The sequence below is a fragment of the Penicillium chrysogenum genome, assembly GCF_028827035.1.
Source record: "Penicillium chrysogenum strain IBT 35668 chromosome Unknown utg000001l_segment0_segment0, whole genome shotgun sequence".
Taxonomy (NCBI): domain Eukaryota; kingdom Fungi; phylum Ascomycota; class Eurotiomycetes; order Eurotiales; family Aspergillaceae; genus Penicillium; species Penicillium chrysogenum.
The window spans coordinates 5,971,811-5,989,199 of NW_026622749.1; the positions used below are offsets into that span (position 1 = coordinate 5,971,811).

At 48.3% G+C, this 17,389-nt stretch overlaps 7 protein-coding genes across 7 annotated transcripts; 4 read left to right on the top strand and 3 right to left on the bottom strand.

The window, feature by feature from the left end:
- Window positions 1-518: 518 nt before the first annotated feature.
- N7489_002365 (uncharacterized protein) lies at window positions 519-899 on the top strand (the record flags this gene model as incomplete). The annotated part of the gene is made up of 2 exons (XM_056708120.1): window positions 519-532; window positions 683-899. 2 exons carry the CDS (start codon window positions 519-521, stop codon window positions 897-899), a joined length of 231 nt encoding a protein of 76 aa, XP_056572422.1.
- Window positions 900-1,834: 935 nt separating this feature from the next.
- N7489_002366 (uncharacterized protein) lies at window positions 1,835-2,334 on the bottom strand (the record flags this gene model as incomplete). Its single annotated transcript, XM_056708121.1, has 3 exons — window positions 1,835-1,984; window positions 2,052-2,221; window positions 2,304-2,334. The coding sequence occupies 3 exons, from the start codon at window positions 2,332-2,334 to the stop codon at window positions 1,835-1,837; spliced, it is 351 nt and encodes a 116-aa protein (XP_056572423.1).
- Window positions 2,335-3,766: 1,432 nt separating this feature from the next.
- N7489_002367 (alpha/beta hydrolase) lies at window positions 3,767-4,801 on the top strand (the record flags this gene model as incomplete). Its single annotated transcript, XM_056708122.1, has 3 exons — window positions 3,767-4,274; window positions 4,329-4,485; window positions 4,549-4,801. 3 exons carry the CDS (start codon window positions 3,767-3,769, stop codon window positions 4,799-4,801), a joined length of 918 nt encoding a protein of 305 aa, XP_056572424.1.
- A 2,738-nt stretch (window positions 4,802-7,539) lies between these two features.
- N7489_002368 (putative C2H2 zinc finger domain protein) lies at window positions 7,540-10,196 on the top strand (the record flags this gene model as incomplete). Its single annotated transcript, XM_056708123.1, has 2 exons — window positions 7,540-7,653; window positions 7,704-10,196. The coding sequence occupies 2 exons, from the start codon at window positions 7,540-7,542 to the stop codon at window positions 10,194-10,196; spliced, it is 2,607 nt and encodes an 868-aa protein (XP_056572425.1).
- Window positions 10,197-11,664: 1,468 nt separating this feature from the next.
- Window positions 11,665-13,026, bottom strand: N7489_002369 (uncharacterized protein; the record flags this gene model as incomplete). Its single annotated transcript, XM_056708124.1, has 3 exons — window positions 11,665-11,837; window positions 12,014-12,498; window positions 12,578-13,026. 3 exons carry the CDS (start codon window positions 13,024-13,026, stop codon window positions 11,665-11,667), a joined length of 1,107 nt encoding a protein of 368 aa, XP_056572426.1.
- Window positions 13,027-13,894: 868 nt separating this feature from the next.
- N7489_002370 (translocon subunit SSS1) lies at window positions 13,895-14,316 on the top strand (the record flags this gene model as incomplete). Its single annotated transcript, XM_056708125.1, has 4 exons — window positions 13,895-13,979; window positions 14,049-14,107; window positions 14,172-14,199; window positions 14,276-14,316. The coding sequence occupies 4 exons, from the start codon at window positions 13,895-13,897 to the stop codon at window positions 14,314-14,316; spliced, it is 213 nt and encodes a 70-aa protein (XP_056572427.1).
- Window positions 14,317-14,952: 636 nt separating this feature from the next.
- Window positions 14,953-17,313, bottom strand: N7489_002371 (WD40 repeat domain-containing protein; the record flags this gene model as incomplete). Its single annotated transcript, XM_056708126.1, has 6 exons — window positions 14,953-15,197; window positions 15,256-16,021; window positions 16,082-16,447; window positions 16,521-16,897; window positions 16,954-17,052; window positions 17,115-17,313. 6 exons carry the CDS (start codon window positions 17,311-17,313, stop codon window positions 14,953-14,955), a joined length of 2,052 nt encoding a protein of 683 aa, XP_056572428.1.
- Between the last annotated feature and the right edge of the window lie 76 nt (window positions 17,314-17,389).

The window sequence follows — 17,389 nt, forward strand, 5'->3', positions numbered from 1 at the left end:
TTCCAGAGTAGAAGAGAGAAAGAGAATGGGAAGCTGTATCAGCTTCCAAGCTCCTGGTCTAGCGTGATGGTCAGCAGTATGCTGACCTCGAGATTTTCGATACGTTCTTAAATATCTACATATAGGATCTGGCAGTCCGATCGTAGATCCCCCGCCGTTTTCTTTTGAACAATATCGTCACCGCCGCTGCTCTGCCTCCATACCAAGCACCCTAAACCCCCAAACCAGGGCGAGCGCCTTCGCACCCGGGTTCCTTCGCAGGCAACGAAATGGTCAAGACCAGAACCCTTTGGTTTATAACGCTTGCGTTTCCCCCTTTGTGAGGAGTCTTTGAATCTACCCTCTTCAGACTCACAGCTGGTGTCTTCTACCTCTGCGAAAAATCCGCACCGGCAATCATTGAACTACTTTCTCTTACATTGCCATTAAGTAGCTTCCCTAGCTACTAGCTTTTTTCAATCCATTTTATTCCCTCCTTGTGTTCACCCTGCTTCCAAGCCAATTGCTTAATCGCCAAAATGAGCTCCAATAAGTAAGCTGGCTAGTTTGATAGCATATACCGTCAATACCTGCACACCCCCAATTCCCTCAATTCTCAACCCAGTCATCATTGATGTTATTGAACAAAAAGATTCGATTGTATGCCTTCTGATATTATCTGCTAACCTTGGCTTTCTTCCAGAGGCTCGTCGTCCGACTTCCTCACAGCTAAAACCCACGGCACCACTAGCAAAGGAACCACTTCCTTCAGCCAAAATGTCGTATCGCAGCCGTCTGTGTTCGCCTCTAATCCCGAATCGCAGAAGGGAAGCTCATATATGCTCGCGGCGTGGGCTGGGGCACCCGTCTCGTCGGAGCCGTGGTCATCGACCAAAGCCGCCTACTTCCCCACACGTTAGGGTTTGACCATCGGTGTTAGGATTGGATTCTGGGTTTTGCAACAGCGTATTGTATGTACAAGGGTTTCCGGGGAGTTCGGTGGCGACCGAGATCGGAGCTTGGTTTCATGTTTGGGGTATATCTTAGAAGGGAAAGACTTGCCCAGGTGGACTACGGAGTACTTAACGGTTTGGGGGAGTGGGGTTCTGGGGCTTGATGATCATCCAGTTATCACTCTTGTTGATTTTCTTTCCTCTGTTTGTTTTTATTCTCTTTTATTCTCCTTTTGCTTTTTATTCTTCCCTTCTTACGGAAATTTCTTATACCTACTACACTATCTCCATAGTTAGCCCTGGGGCATTTCCCTGGTGGGGCTTACCTACTTAGGTATTCAACTGCCGCCGCTTTTAGGTATGAGGCTCAGAGTCAGGCTTAGTAATTCTCAGTAGTCCACCTGGGCAGGCTCAGGTTCACTAGGTACCTCCAGGGCTAGGTAAGCTGCTTAGTCCAACTAAGCGTTGAGCGCTTACCTAGGTAAAGTGTGCTCAGACATTGTGACTAGCCGCCCATTGATTATTTGAAGGTTGGGTAGAGACATCTACTAAGCACTTAGTCTACCCATACGTAAAGGAGCACTGGCCCCACCTATGCTGTCTATACCTCATCTCGTTGACAACCCTACAGGTAAATTGTGTGATGTGTTACTAGCTAGATCGATCCGTCTGCTCTGCCAGACTGCCATCGTGCTTTCCCCTCTTCAAATAAAGACCTCTATATATGTAGTAGGATCGGATGACAGACGATAGATAAGTCGGAAAGAAAGACGTAGTATTCCTAAGGAGCGACAAGTCTTCTCTAACCCTTGTACAGATATAGCTTAGGAATAATATTCCAAGCAATCATGAAGCACTACGAGAAACACTGTGGCAAGCGATTCCCATAGATCAGCAAAGGTTTAGCACGGTGCTCCCTGAACCGCAACACCCCAACCTTTCTCATGCATCAGTCGTCCTTTGACTCCGGAGTCGTTTCCACAGCTGTCTAGCACTGCCTGTGTGGCATCCGCCAAGACTCCCCAATTCTGCAGTGTGTGATCCTTGCCGTCCTATGACATAGTTAATAACCCACTCTCGTTTATATGTGGAGTAGACGATGTTTCCGGTGATACTCACATCGGCGCAAAGATAGATGCCCGAGCCCCAGGAGCAGCTAACCCGGTTGCACTTATTAGCTTCAGCAGTAGGCTGACCGCTAAGCCCGCGGATGTAGGAAATCCCAGATTCAATTGCACCCTTATCAGCATAGTCGTGGTCCACGTTGCACATAATTTTGGCGCCGAGTGCTTATCAATGAGCTGTATTAGTATCCTTCTGGTGGAACATCGTTTGTGCAACGAGACATCTTTACCTGGGTAGAAAGGGCACCAAGGATGAACAAAGTTGACTGCCACTTCATAGTTACGGAATATTGGTTTGGATGCTTGTGTATTTAATTATGTTTCTTGCGGGAATGGTTGATGATGGAATCGTAATATCGATTCTCATGCCTCCTATTTATGCTTCTCTGCTTAACAACTTCAGGTCTGCTCTCAAGTCAGGCGTGCCACGATACTCCCGGTTCAGGCATGCCACGATATTCTCAGGTCAGGCGTACAGCCGTTCAATTAAGGTAAACACTGCATCAAGAACTGCATAAACCACGCCTTCTCGGAACACATACACTTTTTACTGTGCCGAGAAGATGAAAGCATGCGAAGGCTGTCTTGGCAGGGGCTTGCCAGGGACTTGGTGGGTGACTGCAAGGCGTGGTTAGGCTTATATCTTCATGAGGTTAGGACGATATCTCTCCCAGACCGGTTTGGGGACCTTCTATCCTATTTTGGAAGGGAAGACGCGTCCTCGCAAGGACCAGGGAAATACATGTTCTGCCGATTCGTCTATGTCGCCCATTTCGGCCGTGTCAGCCAAATTTTCTCTACACGAATCTAAGCAATTCCACACCGGTTCCGTTCGATATGCCACTTCCTCTCCCATTGGGTTGGCTATCCAAGCATATTAAACCAATGAGATACACTCGGAATTCGAGAATAGCAATACTGAAGCCAGAGTAGATTGGCTTAGTAAGGATGGTGGCAGGGTATCAATTTACACTCCAAGAAATGTTGCGTGGATTAGGTTTTGCATGGGGCTCTTCTCACGATTGATTGGTTGCCAGTTGTTGCTATTCCTGACTACTATAGACATCATTTTCCGACACTGTTGTAATGATATATATCCATTCACACTGGTATATTAACCCTTAAGGCTCCATAACGCTTTTCCCAGGGATCGGGAGTATGGCAAGAATGGGAGTATGCGTTATTCCTTGAGCTCATAGCATGTTTTTCATTGAAGACGTTTAGAAGTAGATGGTGGGGGAAGGTGGGGGCAATAGGAAATGCACTGGCCCCGCTGGTGAGGGTCGTGTAGCTAACCACTACCCGCCACGACGCTGGAATAAGCTGCAGACTTTGATTATATCCAATTATGGACCTTCCCACCATCAGCTCATGCAGGATTGCCGATCGTACCTTCCGGTAAGGGACGGCCATTGAAGGACGAGCATGGTAGTGCATGGTGGCTACGAGATAACCTAACTAGATTTGGGGATTAGCCCATTTGAAGCAATGAGGACGGCCAAAGCGACTTGGCGGCGACTGAGATGTGATATCAGATGACGTGGTACTTTGCTTGCCAAGTTCAGCTCACCTCCTTGGGGGGCCTTAAAAGACCTTTGGAGACGCGAGGTCTTGGACCTTTAGATATCTTCAACATATATTCAACTCCATCCCGGCTGTTCCCCTTTGAAGGTATATTCAAGTTCTATAATCTCTCTGAATCGCTACACTATGTCTCGCGAAAACGTCGAATTCCAAACGGCCGACCATGTCACCTTGCGAGGTTGGTTTTTCCGGCCGTCAATGGAGCCACTCGAGACAAAGCTGCCTTGCCTGGTTATGTCTCATGGGTTCTCAGCCTTGAAAGAAATGGGACTTGACGCGTTTGCGGAATATTTTGCTCTAAATCTGCCCATCAGCTGTCTAGTATATGACAACCGAGGATTTGGTGACAGTGACACGAAGGAAGGCCAGCCTCGGCAGGAGGTTCTTCCCAGCCAACAGATCAGCGATATATCAGACGCCATCACCTATGTGCAGTCTAGAGCCGATGTTGACCCTAACCGCATTGGTATCTGGGGAAGTTCTTACAGCGGTGGACATGTGCTGTATGTTGGAGCAGTTGACCGGCGTGTCAAGGTGGTGCTCTCCCATGTTCCTTTCACCGATGGGTGGGAGACCTTGAGTCGTCTCTTGCCGTCTGACGCAATAGATGGAGTAAACAAATCATTTCAAGAAGGTATGGAAGTCCTTTAGATGAGTTCACATGCACGATTCCCTGATGTTTCATTAGACCGATTGGCCCGGGCTGCAGGGAAGCCTGCTGGGATGTTAGCAGTGGTCGATAAAGACCCCCTGAAACCATCTACACTTCCTACACCAGATAGCTATCAGTTCTTTAGTGAGTGGGAAGCCAAGTCGAACTGGAAAAACGAGATCACGCTGAAAAGGTAATTTCATTTCCCACTATAGCCGATCCAAGTAGAATGACCCTAATACTGATATCCGACCAGTCTCGAGGCTGCTCGTGGGTACAATCCCACTGCACATATTCACCACATCTCACCAACCCCGCTGTTGATGACAGTGGCGGAGAACGATGTCGTGGCTCCGACTGATATTGCTCTGGACGCATATTCTCGGGCGGGAGAACCAAAGAAACTGCGGATGTTCCCGGGTGGTCATTTTGATGGTTATGCCGGTGAAGGCTTTGAACGTAACGCGTCAGTCCACGCAGAATTTCTGAAAGAGCATTTGGTTGGATAACTTCCGTTTACCAAGAATTCCTGGAATGGTATCAATGGGAATTAGCGGTCAGATGGACATTCATGAGCCCAAGCGAGTCAAACCGCTCAGAGGCATGCTCAACTCTACTTATTGAACAAAAAGCGGCAAGGTCTGAGCACCAAAACGGAAAGGATGAGTCAAGTACGGAGTAGTTTGCAGAATAATCAAGTATGTTGTACCGATTTGAGGAGTGGGGCTTTGGGTACTTGTTAAATTTCCGCCCTGCCTGCTTTCCTTCGCTTTTCTTTTCCTCTTACAGGCACATGGGCGGGAGATTAACGAATACCGTACTATACAAATTACAAATATTACAATCGGGGGTTTTTTTTTCTTCCTCTTTTTTCCCTCCCCGGATCTAGGCAAGGCAATTGTAAGTCGGGCATTGCACGAGTTGTTGCAGGGTAATATGTTACCAGGCCAGAAACGAGACATGCTCTATGTATCTTGGTCGAAATTCCCAGTGAGTCAGCAAAGGAAGTCGAAGTGTCGTTCAACCTTGCATTCAGTTTTAGATGAGCCATGGTACGTACGTAGATTGAGGCTCTCGGATTGTCCCGTTCCCCACTTGATCCAAACAATCTAGTAACTTTATATTGTGTTGCCACGGAGTACTCCGTCCTGCAATCAAAAACATTTCCCTCTTTCATTTTCAAAGTTGTTTTCTTCTCCCTCTTCACCCCGCTGTATGCCTAATTGTTTGTACCCAAACGACGGGCCTGATTTCTTAATATCTACCTCGTCTACGCGGCTCCATCTTTACTAAGTCTTAGGACAACCCGTGGACGTCCAAAAGATTAATGATAAAAATTAACATATAGTAAGGGGCAGGGTAATACTTGGTGGCGAGTATTACCAGCAACTGTATGGAGTATTATTTGTGGGGTTCCTGGGTAAAGGACAAAAAGTACAGCTAGTCAGGTATGTTTGTCGTCCAAGCATAAGACGAGTTGATTGGCATAGGAACGTAAGGAACAAGGGGAGATTGGGCTTGCCGTTGGAAACAGTAAAAAGCTGAATTTGAGGTTAACGAGAATCCTGTTTAAGTTTTAGCCATTCATATGTCTAGAGGGGCGGTGGTTGATTTATCCTGCACACCCCTGCAATAGTAGGTAGTCCTGATGATGCAGGTTCTAGGTTTACTTTCCCAATCACCTGGTCCTAGACTTTCTTCTCCCAGTTCTCCATAAAGAGCTCTAAGCCCCAAGGATTTTGCTTCACCTCCAGGGGTGTCGGGCGATGGGATTCCAGTCTTTTCATTCACTACATCTCGCCTTCCCAAGCCCCCTACTACTTTCCCCGCTCTTGCCATCCCAACAAAATATTCTCTTTCCGCATTAAGAAATTTGCCTCAAGTTCCCTCGAACGCTATGGATGTCATTTGTCTGCGCGGGTAGGTTGCCCAGCGGTTGTTCCGACAATGCTAAAGTCCGTGCGTCGTGGGGGGGTCCATCGGATTGAAATGATATCTCTGCATGAACCTTTGGATTCGAGCGTGATTGGCGGGTACCTTTGACCGTTATTTATAATCTCGATTATTGTTTCCAACCATCCTATTTCGTTGCATTTATTGGCTGATTCGTGTCCCTTCGACGACAACAGAGCCCAAACATCTGAGTTCCTCAAGGCCAAATGAAGACTGCCGGGGCATTAACCATTTAGCTGGAAATATCATAACTTTCTGCTTCTAATTCCGAAGAACTGATAACGGGTGAGATCAAGGTTAATTCGGAGATTTTGACTCCGACTGGATTTCACACTCCCAATTGCCGCTCGTTGGTCAGTAGATAGGGTCGATCTGTCTGCATGATCGGTATTGCCCTCACAGAATACTTTTTTATTGTCTCCAACGGCCATTTCAATCCCATTGAATCCTGTTTCTCTTGGCGTTTATTCCATCTTTCTCTATCCACTGTAATGTGATCGCTTAACCATATTGGGTACCCATGTCACGGTCTTGCCCGAAACCCCACTCCAGATTCTGTCAAAATAGATTTGCCGATGATCTGCACTAACCAAAGCTACACGTGAGGAGGCTGCTAATATGTAAGATGATGAAAAAGTCCCTCATATATTATTTTCCAAGCACTGCCTCAACCCTCCCCGGCGAAGTTCCAAAGTATGGAAGAATACAAGAGTCGTATAACTCTCAATACATGTATACCCTAAGAGCAATATTTCTTTTTCTCCAGCAACTGGGACTGACTAAAAGATCCGGTCTTAGACATTCAAGAATCCAACCGTTTTACGCATATTCCTTTGAATTGCCGGAGTCAAGAGTATACAAGCTGTCATTGGTGGCCTTAGAACTAGAGTGCCCAGTCCGCACAAGGCAACAAGGCGATCGCCTTACTCTACTCCGTACGGAGTACTGCTCCCTCCATTGCTTCCAAGGTTGGGCCGAATCACTTGAAATCTTTTAGTAATCCCTTCCACTTGGAGACCGTGATCCCACGCGTTTCAAGTCTTCCACTCCCGGCAACGGTTCCTTGATCCGACACTCGTTTCGACCAATCTCCCTCTCTCCCCTTTTGGGGGTTATTTATTTCGTTTTATTTTTAAATTTTTGGATTTTATTTTGCCCGGGCGTTGAGGAGACACATTTCTGTACTTAAAACAGTTTCCTCTTTTCCCTCGACAAAACTTACCTTTCTGTTCAACTTCGAGGGCCGTTTTCTTTGCCCTGATATCATTTACGTCCTCAAGAAGACTTGTTCACAATGAATTCTAATTTCAATTTCAATAATGAGGAGGTCAATGAGACAATGCAGTGGCCTGGGCCTCCTGGCTCCTTTACCTCATCCGAAGGATTTACTGGGACAGACAATGATCGAGTGGGTGCCCATCCAGAGACCACAGCTTCGAGGTACTAATATTTGACCAGAGCTATGGATATTATAATACGAGGACTTCCTCATCGGCAGACTTAACAAGCTTAACGAGTTCGGAGGCCTACCCACAAGAGTCCGGATGGATGAACATCGATCCTTTCAGTCAAGTGCGAGAAGCTCCACAACGATATGACAGTGATCTGGATGGTATTGATCCAAGATATCACTTGGAGGACGAAAACAATATCCCCCAAAGCCTAGCGGAAGATCTAGGAAGCTCAACTATCACTCAACGACCAGCAGATGATCCAAGTGAGAGTACTGTCCTTCCCTTGGGAGGGTTGGATCGGACCACAATCGGAATACCAAATCCCGCACATTTTTCTCTGCAACCTCCAACCCAGCCTTCGTATGAAGGTATCGTGGACCAGGTGGTTACCACCTATAGAGCTCTCATGTCTGATCAGACATGTAGTCCTCATCAAATTTCCCAAGGGCTGCAAAACCTTGAAACGATCAAGTACTTCTTTCATACAAAGCTCCCGGCATCTCCTATTTCAATCGCGTCTTCAGAACCAGATACACGAGATAAACCGTTGTTCCGATGTTGGCAATGTGATCCTCAGAAAAAGAAAGCAACCTTTCCAAGTTTTGGTGCCTTCAAGAGACATTTGACTATGCATGGTATACTCGACTGCGAGTGGCGCTGTACGTACTGCGATGTGACCCTCCACCGGCGGGATAGGATGCGTAACCACCTCATTCACGTCCACAACAAATTCAATCTGCTCCCGGCTGATGTGGAGGCAACTCGAGTGAGGTATCCCCCTCCAACCAACTGCCCCATCCCAATTTGCCTCGACAGGACACCTTCTTGGGCTGTCTATTTCGAGCACATCAAGAGCCACTGTCTCATATCCCCTGTTTCGGGGAATGCATCTACCAATGGCGATCGTTCTGATCACAGTGGAAATGGTGGCGGAAACGGCAATAGGCACGTTCATGGCTCTTCTTCGGCCGGACCCAGCAATTCGAATAGAGGATCGCAATCTAGCCAATCAAGTAACCAGAGTGGGGGTACTCCTTACCCTAGCACGATCTTCGGAGGCTTCAGCAACAGGGGCAATGTGTGTGCTGGTCCCGTCTCGCACTCTACCTCTGACGATCAGCTCAACACCAGCCGTCGTCAAAGCGCCACTGAAGCCATTGAACAAATTTCAATCGACGACTTACTTCGATCACCTCATGGGCCCAGAGCAGCTCACCTTCCCAGAGGAGTCAGTGGACAACCTAATAACCTCCTGCCCCCACAGGACCCCCGATTGTCACGGAGCAATCATTCGAGCAAGCGTAAGCGCCAGGACAAACAGAAAGAGCCAACAGACGAGCAAGCCCCTAGTTCGAACAAATGCAGACGATGTAATCACGACATGGCTAGATGTGGCCACTGCCAATCTGTTGATAGTTGCCACAAATGTGGTGACTTGCCTAGGAGTGGTATCCAAGTCGGGGCTTCCACAACAATGCCTGCGCAAGCCCTCCCAGATGCATCTTCTGCCTTCATCAACTTAGACGAGTCTTACCTTAACTCTGAAGCGTTGGCGAACCTTGTAACACCCCAGAACATGCCCACTCAACTGCCTCATTATAATCCCAACGAGATTATGCACTCCTTCGACCCGCAATCATTTGGCGATATGACCAACACATTCATGGACGAATTCCCAAATGATCCTTTTATCAGGGTAGCAATGGATGTTGTCAGCCACCCACCTCTGAGAGATCTCGGCGACAAGATCCAAGGGTCGCCTGTATTTGAAAGTGATGCCAAGTTACTTCGCACCATTGGACTTAGAACATTGATTGACCCGCTCTCCACCAAAAGACAACTCATACAACCACAAGCGAAAGCCTCTAGTGGTCCGGCTCCAGGATCATACGCAGATCTCAGAAACAATGGATCTTCATCCATTCTAGAAGCTCCCCAGCCGGTATCTCGTTGCCAATGCCCATGTGTAACCGTCCCAACTGTCGACTACGAAGCCCACGCAAGCCTCCAATTATCGCCCGACGAACGTGTCGAGATGGCATTTAAGATGGCGCCGGCACGCGAATCCAGCCATCCCCTCCGCACCCGCGTGCGAGTCTTCGTGAAATTTTTTAGTCTCCGCGCGTCGGCAGCACGGTCAAACACCGAGAAGCAGAGAACTCGTTCTATCTCGTCTGACACTACCGACGAGGATGCTGAGTCTGAAACCGATTCAGACCAAGAGCTCACACCCACGTCGCCTTCCAGCTCCGAAATCACTCCACTCCTCCACTGGACCGAGGACGTGCAAGACTGGTCATTCAGCTTTGACATCAAGTGGGCTCTAACGAAACTAGCCCAGTGGACCAGCGGCATAGATGCCGATACGTGCCGGAAACTACTTCTCTCTGATCCTGGCCATATACTGGACTTGATGTCTATGTATATTGTGTACAAGTTCAAGATTTCTTGGCTTTTGATGGGTCGTAATGGGCTCAGTGTGTTTTTGAGCATCTAAAGGCACCCTGTTACCCCTACTTATACCCCATATCTCTGCCCTCATGTTTGATACCCTCTAAGACCTTGCAAGGTTACTTATATTCCTGTTCTTTTTCCTATCGCTGAACTATATTTTACATAAAACCCTCCTGTACAAGTCTGTATACTAAATGTGCACATTTGGGGATCCAACTCCCAGGAGATACATAATGTTGTCATGCGTTTATGGGAGGCATACTACTTACACGACATTTCACGAATCACAAGATTGGACCCGGAATGAAAACATGATTCATGCGCTGTAAAGCCCTTCCCAGTCTCAGTTTTAGACAACTGCCACTATACCGTTTTTCAAGAGTCAGTCTGCGCCTTACCCAGTGCAGCGTTTATTATTTGCCTTACCTGCACTGCCCCAGTCAGGTGTCTATTATGTAGTCTGCCTTGGGCAATATTCAAAAAGGACAAGCTGTCCATATGACCTGGGGTGTACTCTGCTCCTATTCGGTAGGAGATATTAGCTTGAAGCTGATCACGTATTCCATGCATGGATATTGCATCGCATAGCCTCGCATGTACTGTGTAGCTTGAGCACAGACGTACTAGCCACCTGCAGAAATATCAATCGTTCTATATACCACTTCTCATCACCAATCGTGATTTGAGAAGTGGTATAACATATTATATCTTACATCGTCCACACCATCTCCTCTATACCACTGCCCCCAGTATGCCTCTACCCGACTGGCTAATTACATGGGTGTACAGAGCACATACATACATGTACTCCGTACTTATAAGATGGGAAAAAGGAATGAAAAAAAGATGTCCTAATACACCGTAGAAAAAAGAGAAAAAAGGCAAAACATTAAGCAGAGCCAGAACTATAGCAAGATGATTTCGTAATAAACGATGTCAATCTTGCTTAAGTTCGGCGTTATCGTTGCAGCCATTCCCATCAACCATTCCCCCCTCGCATGAAAAGCAAAAAGAGCAAAAAGAGCAGAAGAAAAGCAAAAGAAAAGCAAAGAAAAGCAAAGAAAGCAAAGAAAGCAAAGAAAAAAGCAGAAAAAAGCAGAAAAAACGCAGAAAAAACGCAGAAAAAACGCAGAAAAAACGCAGAAAAAACGCAGAAAAAACGCAGAAAAAACGCAGAAAAAACGCAGAAAAAACGCAGAAAAAACGCAGAAAAAACGCAGAAAAAACGCAGAAAAAACGCAGAAAAAACGCAGAAAAAACGCAGAAAAAACGCAGAAAAAACGCAGAAAAAACGCAGAAAAAACGCAGAAAAAAAACGCAAAAAAAATGCAACCATAAAAGAATATCGGAAAAGAAAAAGGAGTAAAAACGACCTCTCCCCGATCTGAAGAAACATCACCACGCACTGGACCTTAATGATCCGTAGCAAGAGGCTTTAGGGAAACCACAAGCCAAATGACTCATTATTCCCTCAGCAACATGCGGGTGTGTTCTTCGTCTTGTCGTGTCTCTTAGTCTTGACGGCTTCGCTTCGCGCCGTGAGGGTTCCAGGAACCTCCGTCGGAGCCGCTGCCGCTGCCGCTGGCCTGATTCTGATTGTTGGGGTTGTTGGGGTTGTTTGGGTTGTTAGGGTTGTAGTAGCCCTGGTTGAATCCCGGGTTGGGGCCCTGGAAACCTTGTTGTCCTAGAAGATAGTCAGCATCGAACGGAAAGAATGGCCAGGATCTATATCAGAATCATTTACCTTGCATTGGCATGTTGCCTCCCATGCCACCTGCCATACCGCCGCCCATCATAGGATTCATACCAGCCATCGGGTTCATGCCCATGCCACCCATGGGGGAGTCATAGCAGGCATACCCATCATGTTCGGACCACCACCCATGCCTGCACCGCGACCGCCGCGCATGTTACCACGCATACCACCACCCATCATGTTGCCGCGATTGTTAAAACCGTAGTTTGGCATGCCACCCATCGGAGCACCCTGGAAGCCACCCATCATGGGGTTGGGACCGCCACCTTGGAATCCGCCCATGGGGTTGAAGTTGTTGCGGTTGTTAAAGTTGTTCATGTGACCCATACCGCGGTTGAATCCGCTGCCACGGCCGCGGAATCCGCCACCAGCGTTGTTCATGCCGTAGTTGCCACCAGTGGTGTGGGCAGCACCGCCGCCGCGACCGCCAGCATTGCGCATCGGAGCATCCTTAGGGAGAGTCCGGAACGGGTTTTGGTGGGGGCTGGTGTATTGCACGGTGTGTCTGCGCGCGGGAGTATCATTTCTTTCAATATGGTGCCTAGTTGCGGTCGCAGCCCGCGCTGTGGTAAACTCAACGAATGCTTGACTGTCAGTGTTTAATATGTTAGTATCGATGCTCATATAAATTTTATTTTCATTTGCGACCGAGTAAAGAAGGTTCTTACCCCTTGCTCTTGCCGTTCACTTTATGCTCGCTGAAGGTCACATCCTTGAGCTGGTCCTCGACACCAGCCTGGTTCGCCAAGCCTCGAATGTCGTCCTCGGTGATCCACCAGGATAGATCTGAGATTAGCAGTGCAGTTGTAGCATCTGGGTCCACGGACTGGTCCTCGAATTCCTTGCGCTTGACTCCCTGCGGGGGTGCAGGCAGACCGTGGTTGGATGGCTGCTGAGGCGCCGATGGAGCTCCATTGTTGTTCACTTGCTGGCCCTGGGTGGAAGTAGGGTTCTCCTGGTTGGCATCGTTGGATGGTCCGGTGCTGGGCTGAGGCTGATTCTCGGGGGCATCCAGAACAAGCTCGGAATCATCCTGCTTGAACTCTCCGGGCTCGTTGGCATTGTAGGTGCCGTCGCCGTAGATGTCAATATCGAAGTTGTCATCGTCGGTAGCCATTGCGAACTAAATTAGTATCCTCTTCAGGGGTTTGGACCTCAAAGAAATGATTGAAATTGCCTGAGTATCTGATGGTTTGATAGTACAGGCCCTTCTGCTTCTGAGCAACTCAAGAAAAGTGCATGTCTGCATGTATACAAGCCACCAATTAGCATAGAGAAAACGAAAATGTCATAAGACAAGAAACCGCAGTCAGAGTAGGGATAGCAAGCTTCGGTTATTAGCTCCCAACAGCCGTTGGAGTCATGACCGTGAAGCGGACGGAAGATTGGCCAAGCCCACGAAGGGTAACATAGGTAGGACAGACAGGAGAACAGTTGAAGCCAGACAATACGTACAATCCGAAGCGGAGAAAGCGCTTCCGGTAGAAACAAGACTGAGAGCGACTTTGCAGATGCGGTGTACAGAGAAGAGGAACCTTGTTCCGTGGGATGACCGGATACAGAGTAAAACGAGGGGAAGAGAGGAAGAAGTCCGCCACAGACAGGCAAAGGAGAGTCGCGAATGGGAAGAGCTGGTGAGAGAGAGGAGTCAAGTGAAGGAAGGCAGTGAAGGAAAGCGGAGCTTCTTGGGGAACCAATGCGACGCCGAGAAACGCGAAATCTTCCACAGGCTGTTTGGTATTCGCCGGTTTGTACGTTGTATACGGGCACAGGCACAACGATAACTAAGCGCGGCGATGAGCGACGGCGAGATGAGGTCGCGGTTGGCGAACGGGCCAGACCTGCACTGGAACAAATATTCTCCAGTTCCCCGGGCCGCAGAGGCCAATTGGTCATTCCCGGAGAAACCACCTGTTCTTCTTCATTTGTCGCAGCTTGTTCTTCTTCATCATTTATCTTTTTCATATTCCCTGATTTTCGCCATCATGTCTGAAACCCTCCAAGAGCTTGCCGATATCCCTAAGGACTTCGTCCGGGAGGGCTCCCAATTTGTTCGCCGCTGCACCAAGCGTATGTTGATGTCGATCGGCAGTCATTTCGCAACGCCTCTGAAACGCTGACTTTATTTTTTAACAATAGCCGACAAGCGTGAATTCATCAAGATTAGCCAAGCTGTTGGCATGGGCTTCCTTGTCATGGTATGTGGCATTGTGGTAACCCTAGATCGTGGTTTCGAGGCGGAGTAGCTGACATCGCCAACAGGGAGCCATTGGCTACTTCGTTAAGCTGAGTATGTGTTCTAAAACGCGGGCTTGAGTCTGCACATGTTGACTTCATGTATCAATGTACTAATCTGTTTGCTGCAGTTCATATTCCTGTCAACCAAGTGCTGGTCGGTGGCGCTTAAAGGAGGCTCCCAGGAGACGCTCAGATCCATCTGTCGAGTTGATGGAGATGGAGAAAGTTAGTTGTTTATTGGGAAAACCTGCGGATGATGAAGTGATGGTGAAAGATAAGAAGCCGTATCGCAACATACTGGATGACATGTGAACCCATCAATGGCCACCGCTCTGCCTACGCACTATGACTACCCCGCAGGCCTTCCCAAACAAGCCTGGGCTTCGAGCTTTCCCACTGGGAAGCAGCAATTTCCTTCCGTGTTTTGAATTTCCGTGGTGATCACCACTTGGCGCTTTTATCGGCGAGCGATAGGAGGCAGAGCGTGATCGCTATCTATGAGATACCACCCTTTTTTTTCGCATGTATCATTAGGGGTCCTTGTTTTACTTAATCCATGCATTTGAAGCATTCCATACCCATCTATAAGTCCTTGACATTGGGCTTCTGAGCCGCCTGGAATCATCTACAGCGATCGGCTAGACGAAATGACGTATTGCATTCGTCAAAGAGAGATGTAGCTATTCCAATCGAGTACATACATGTATTGTGCAAAGATACAGCAAAAAAGGACACGCAAGATGAGCAGAATCAAAAGCCAGCTTTCAATGCTTTTGTCGAACTGAAAAGACGAATCATCCTCGACTTACCATATTGCGTCCTCTGCTTCCTCGTCACCAACCCATCGACGAACAGGCCGACTGCGCAATGGACGCCGGGGTCGACCATGCGGTGCACTCTCGCGGTATTGGTCAAACTCAGGAATGTGTCGTAGTCTGTCGTCGTAACTCTTCCCAGCTGGTGGATCCCCTTCGTCTTTAGCAGCACCGGCATTCCAAGAATGCACTGTACAAGTGCCAGTAGACAAGCCCCAGCCATTCCAGGAAGTTGCTGAATACAGGATTAGCAACGCCCACTAAAGTCCAATGTTCCGGGGGATAGATCCTACCTGCTAGTACTGGCGCATTGGGGTGCCAGCTTGCATCGCGAACGCAAGTCCTCCACAGCATCTCCCCACTCATCTCATAGGCTGTAGCATAGGCATCTGGATCACGCGGTCGTGAGTTGAATGTCGCTTGGCCAACGTCAATGGTGCCAGCTAGTGTGGCATCCAGGTTGTACACATAAACCTTGCCGTCTTCACTCCCACTGTAAACATAACGTGAATTGGTGCTTCCAGGTGGCGAGAAGTGGCAGCGAATCAATGTTTTCAGGACACGATGGCCCCGATATGTAACAACGGAGCAGTCATTCTTGGCATTTCTGCGGTACTGGTCTGGATATTGCTCGAAGCGGTAATCGAAGCCGGTTGAGTAGTCGAATGGGTCGATGTTTTCGATATCGGCAGATGTCATCATCTTCCGTAGATCCCAAAGCTTCATTGTTTGGTCTTTGCTATTTGACAAGACGTATCGGCCGTCGCCCTTGCTGTCAACATACGTTAGTCCTTCGGTGTGGCCCATAAAGGCACCGGCTTCACGCCCATCGCCCATTGACCGCCTGTCCCAAACCCTAATTGTCGTGTCATCCGATCCGGAGTACAGGATGTGCGGGGATGATGTGTCGCCGTAACACACAGCATTGACATGATGTTGGTGCCGTTCTCGTAGATTCAAAACAGGCTGTCGTGTTTCTAAATCATAAACGATAACCGAGTCTTCTGATGTGCCGGCGACCACCTCACGTCCATCCCCAGAGAATCGAAGAGACCAAATCTAGTAAAAAATGCACCCAGTTAATCATTGAAATGCCAATTAATGCATCACTTCACTTACCCCGAAGTGTGAACTACCCCAGCTCCGCCTTCTCCTTTGTCCCGGTGGAGTTGATAGATCTAAAACAGTGGGATCCGAATTGTCCTCTGGGTCCGTGCTAGCCATATATGCCTGACTTCGTATTGAACTGTAAACGAGAAAGCGATTGTCGGGGCTCAGAGTCGCATCGGTGATAGTCCACTGGCCGAACGGATAATCGACGGTTTTGTAGTACTTCCAATCGTACGGATTGGATGTGTCGTACATCCGAACCTTGAAGTCTTGTGCGCAACAGAAAAAGAAATTCCCATCATCTGAGAACTGGCCTGAATAACTTCGCGTATCATAGTGAATGATCTTGTCTGCAATCGAACTTGGAATGAGGCCCTAGTAGGCGCAAACGTATGCGTTAGTCCTGCTCGCTATTGTAATCTCCGTGTCATCTATACACATCGCTTACCTGGGAGATAGATTGACCGGCTCTTTTTCGCACTCCATCAGTATCAATGCCTAGTTCTCGCCACATAAGACTTGTCGCCAGAAACTTCTTCCGCTGCCTGAGCCGGTCGCCGTAGAATTGGTCAGTTCCGAAATGACCTTCGCTCATCAACTTCTTGCCCTCCGGGTTAGGCACTGGTGGCAGTTTAAGGGTTTCTGTGGATCGTCTGGCTCGGAGGCGATTTCGGAATATGGGCATGAAATCTTCGTCGCTTAACTCGTCGTCTTCATCTTCCAGCGTCTCCTGCTCTTCTTCCATGGCGGTTGGCCAACCATTGGCTTGGAGGATATGTTGTAAACCACTTGATGCAAGCAACTCGAATAATCGGGAAGCCGGCACTGTAAGATGTGAGCCATTGCACTAGTACGCAACGAAAATTCCGAGCGCTGCCTACCGCGCGTGTGGCCCTCATTTAGATCGTCTGTGTCCTCACTCTCTGAATCGTCCGCAGTAAGTTCGATTTGGATATTTCCGATATTGATGTGCGTATTTTCTATCACAACAAAGCGGTTAGTCCATTTTCATACTATTGTGAGGGCCAGGTGTTAGTCCTACCACTTGCAACCCCCGAGCCCATTTGCTGATCTTCATTGGGTATGTCGTCCTCCCATGCGCCATCGTGCTCGGAGGGCTCCAACGCGGGGTGATATTCCGTATCCAGCTCGTCGTTTTCTAGCCATTCATGGACAGGATGCCAGATCCCTTCTGAGCCCCTTGAAGATTCAGTCCCATCATCAGGTGTCCTTGAACTCATATTTTGTATTGTTGTAGTGGAGATGAGGAGAGATCCATGGATGCTTATCGTACATAGATAAGTCCCGACCTCGGTC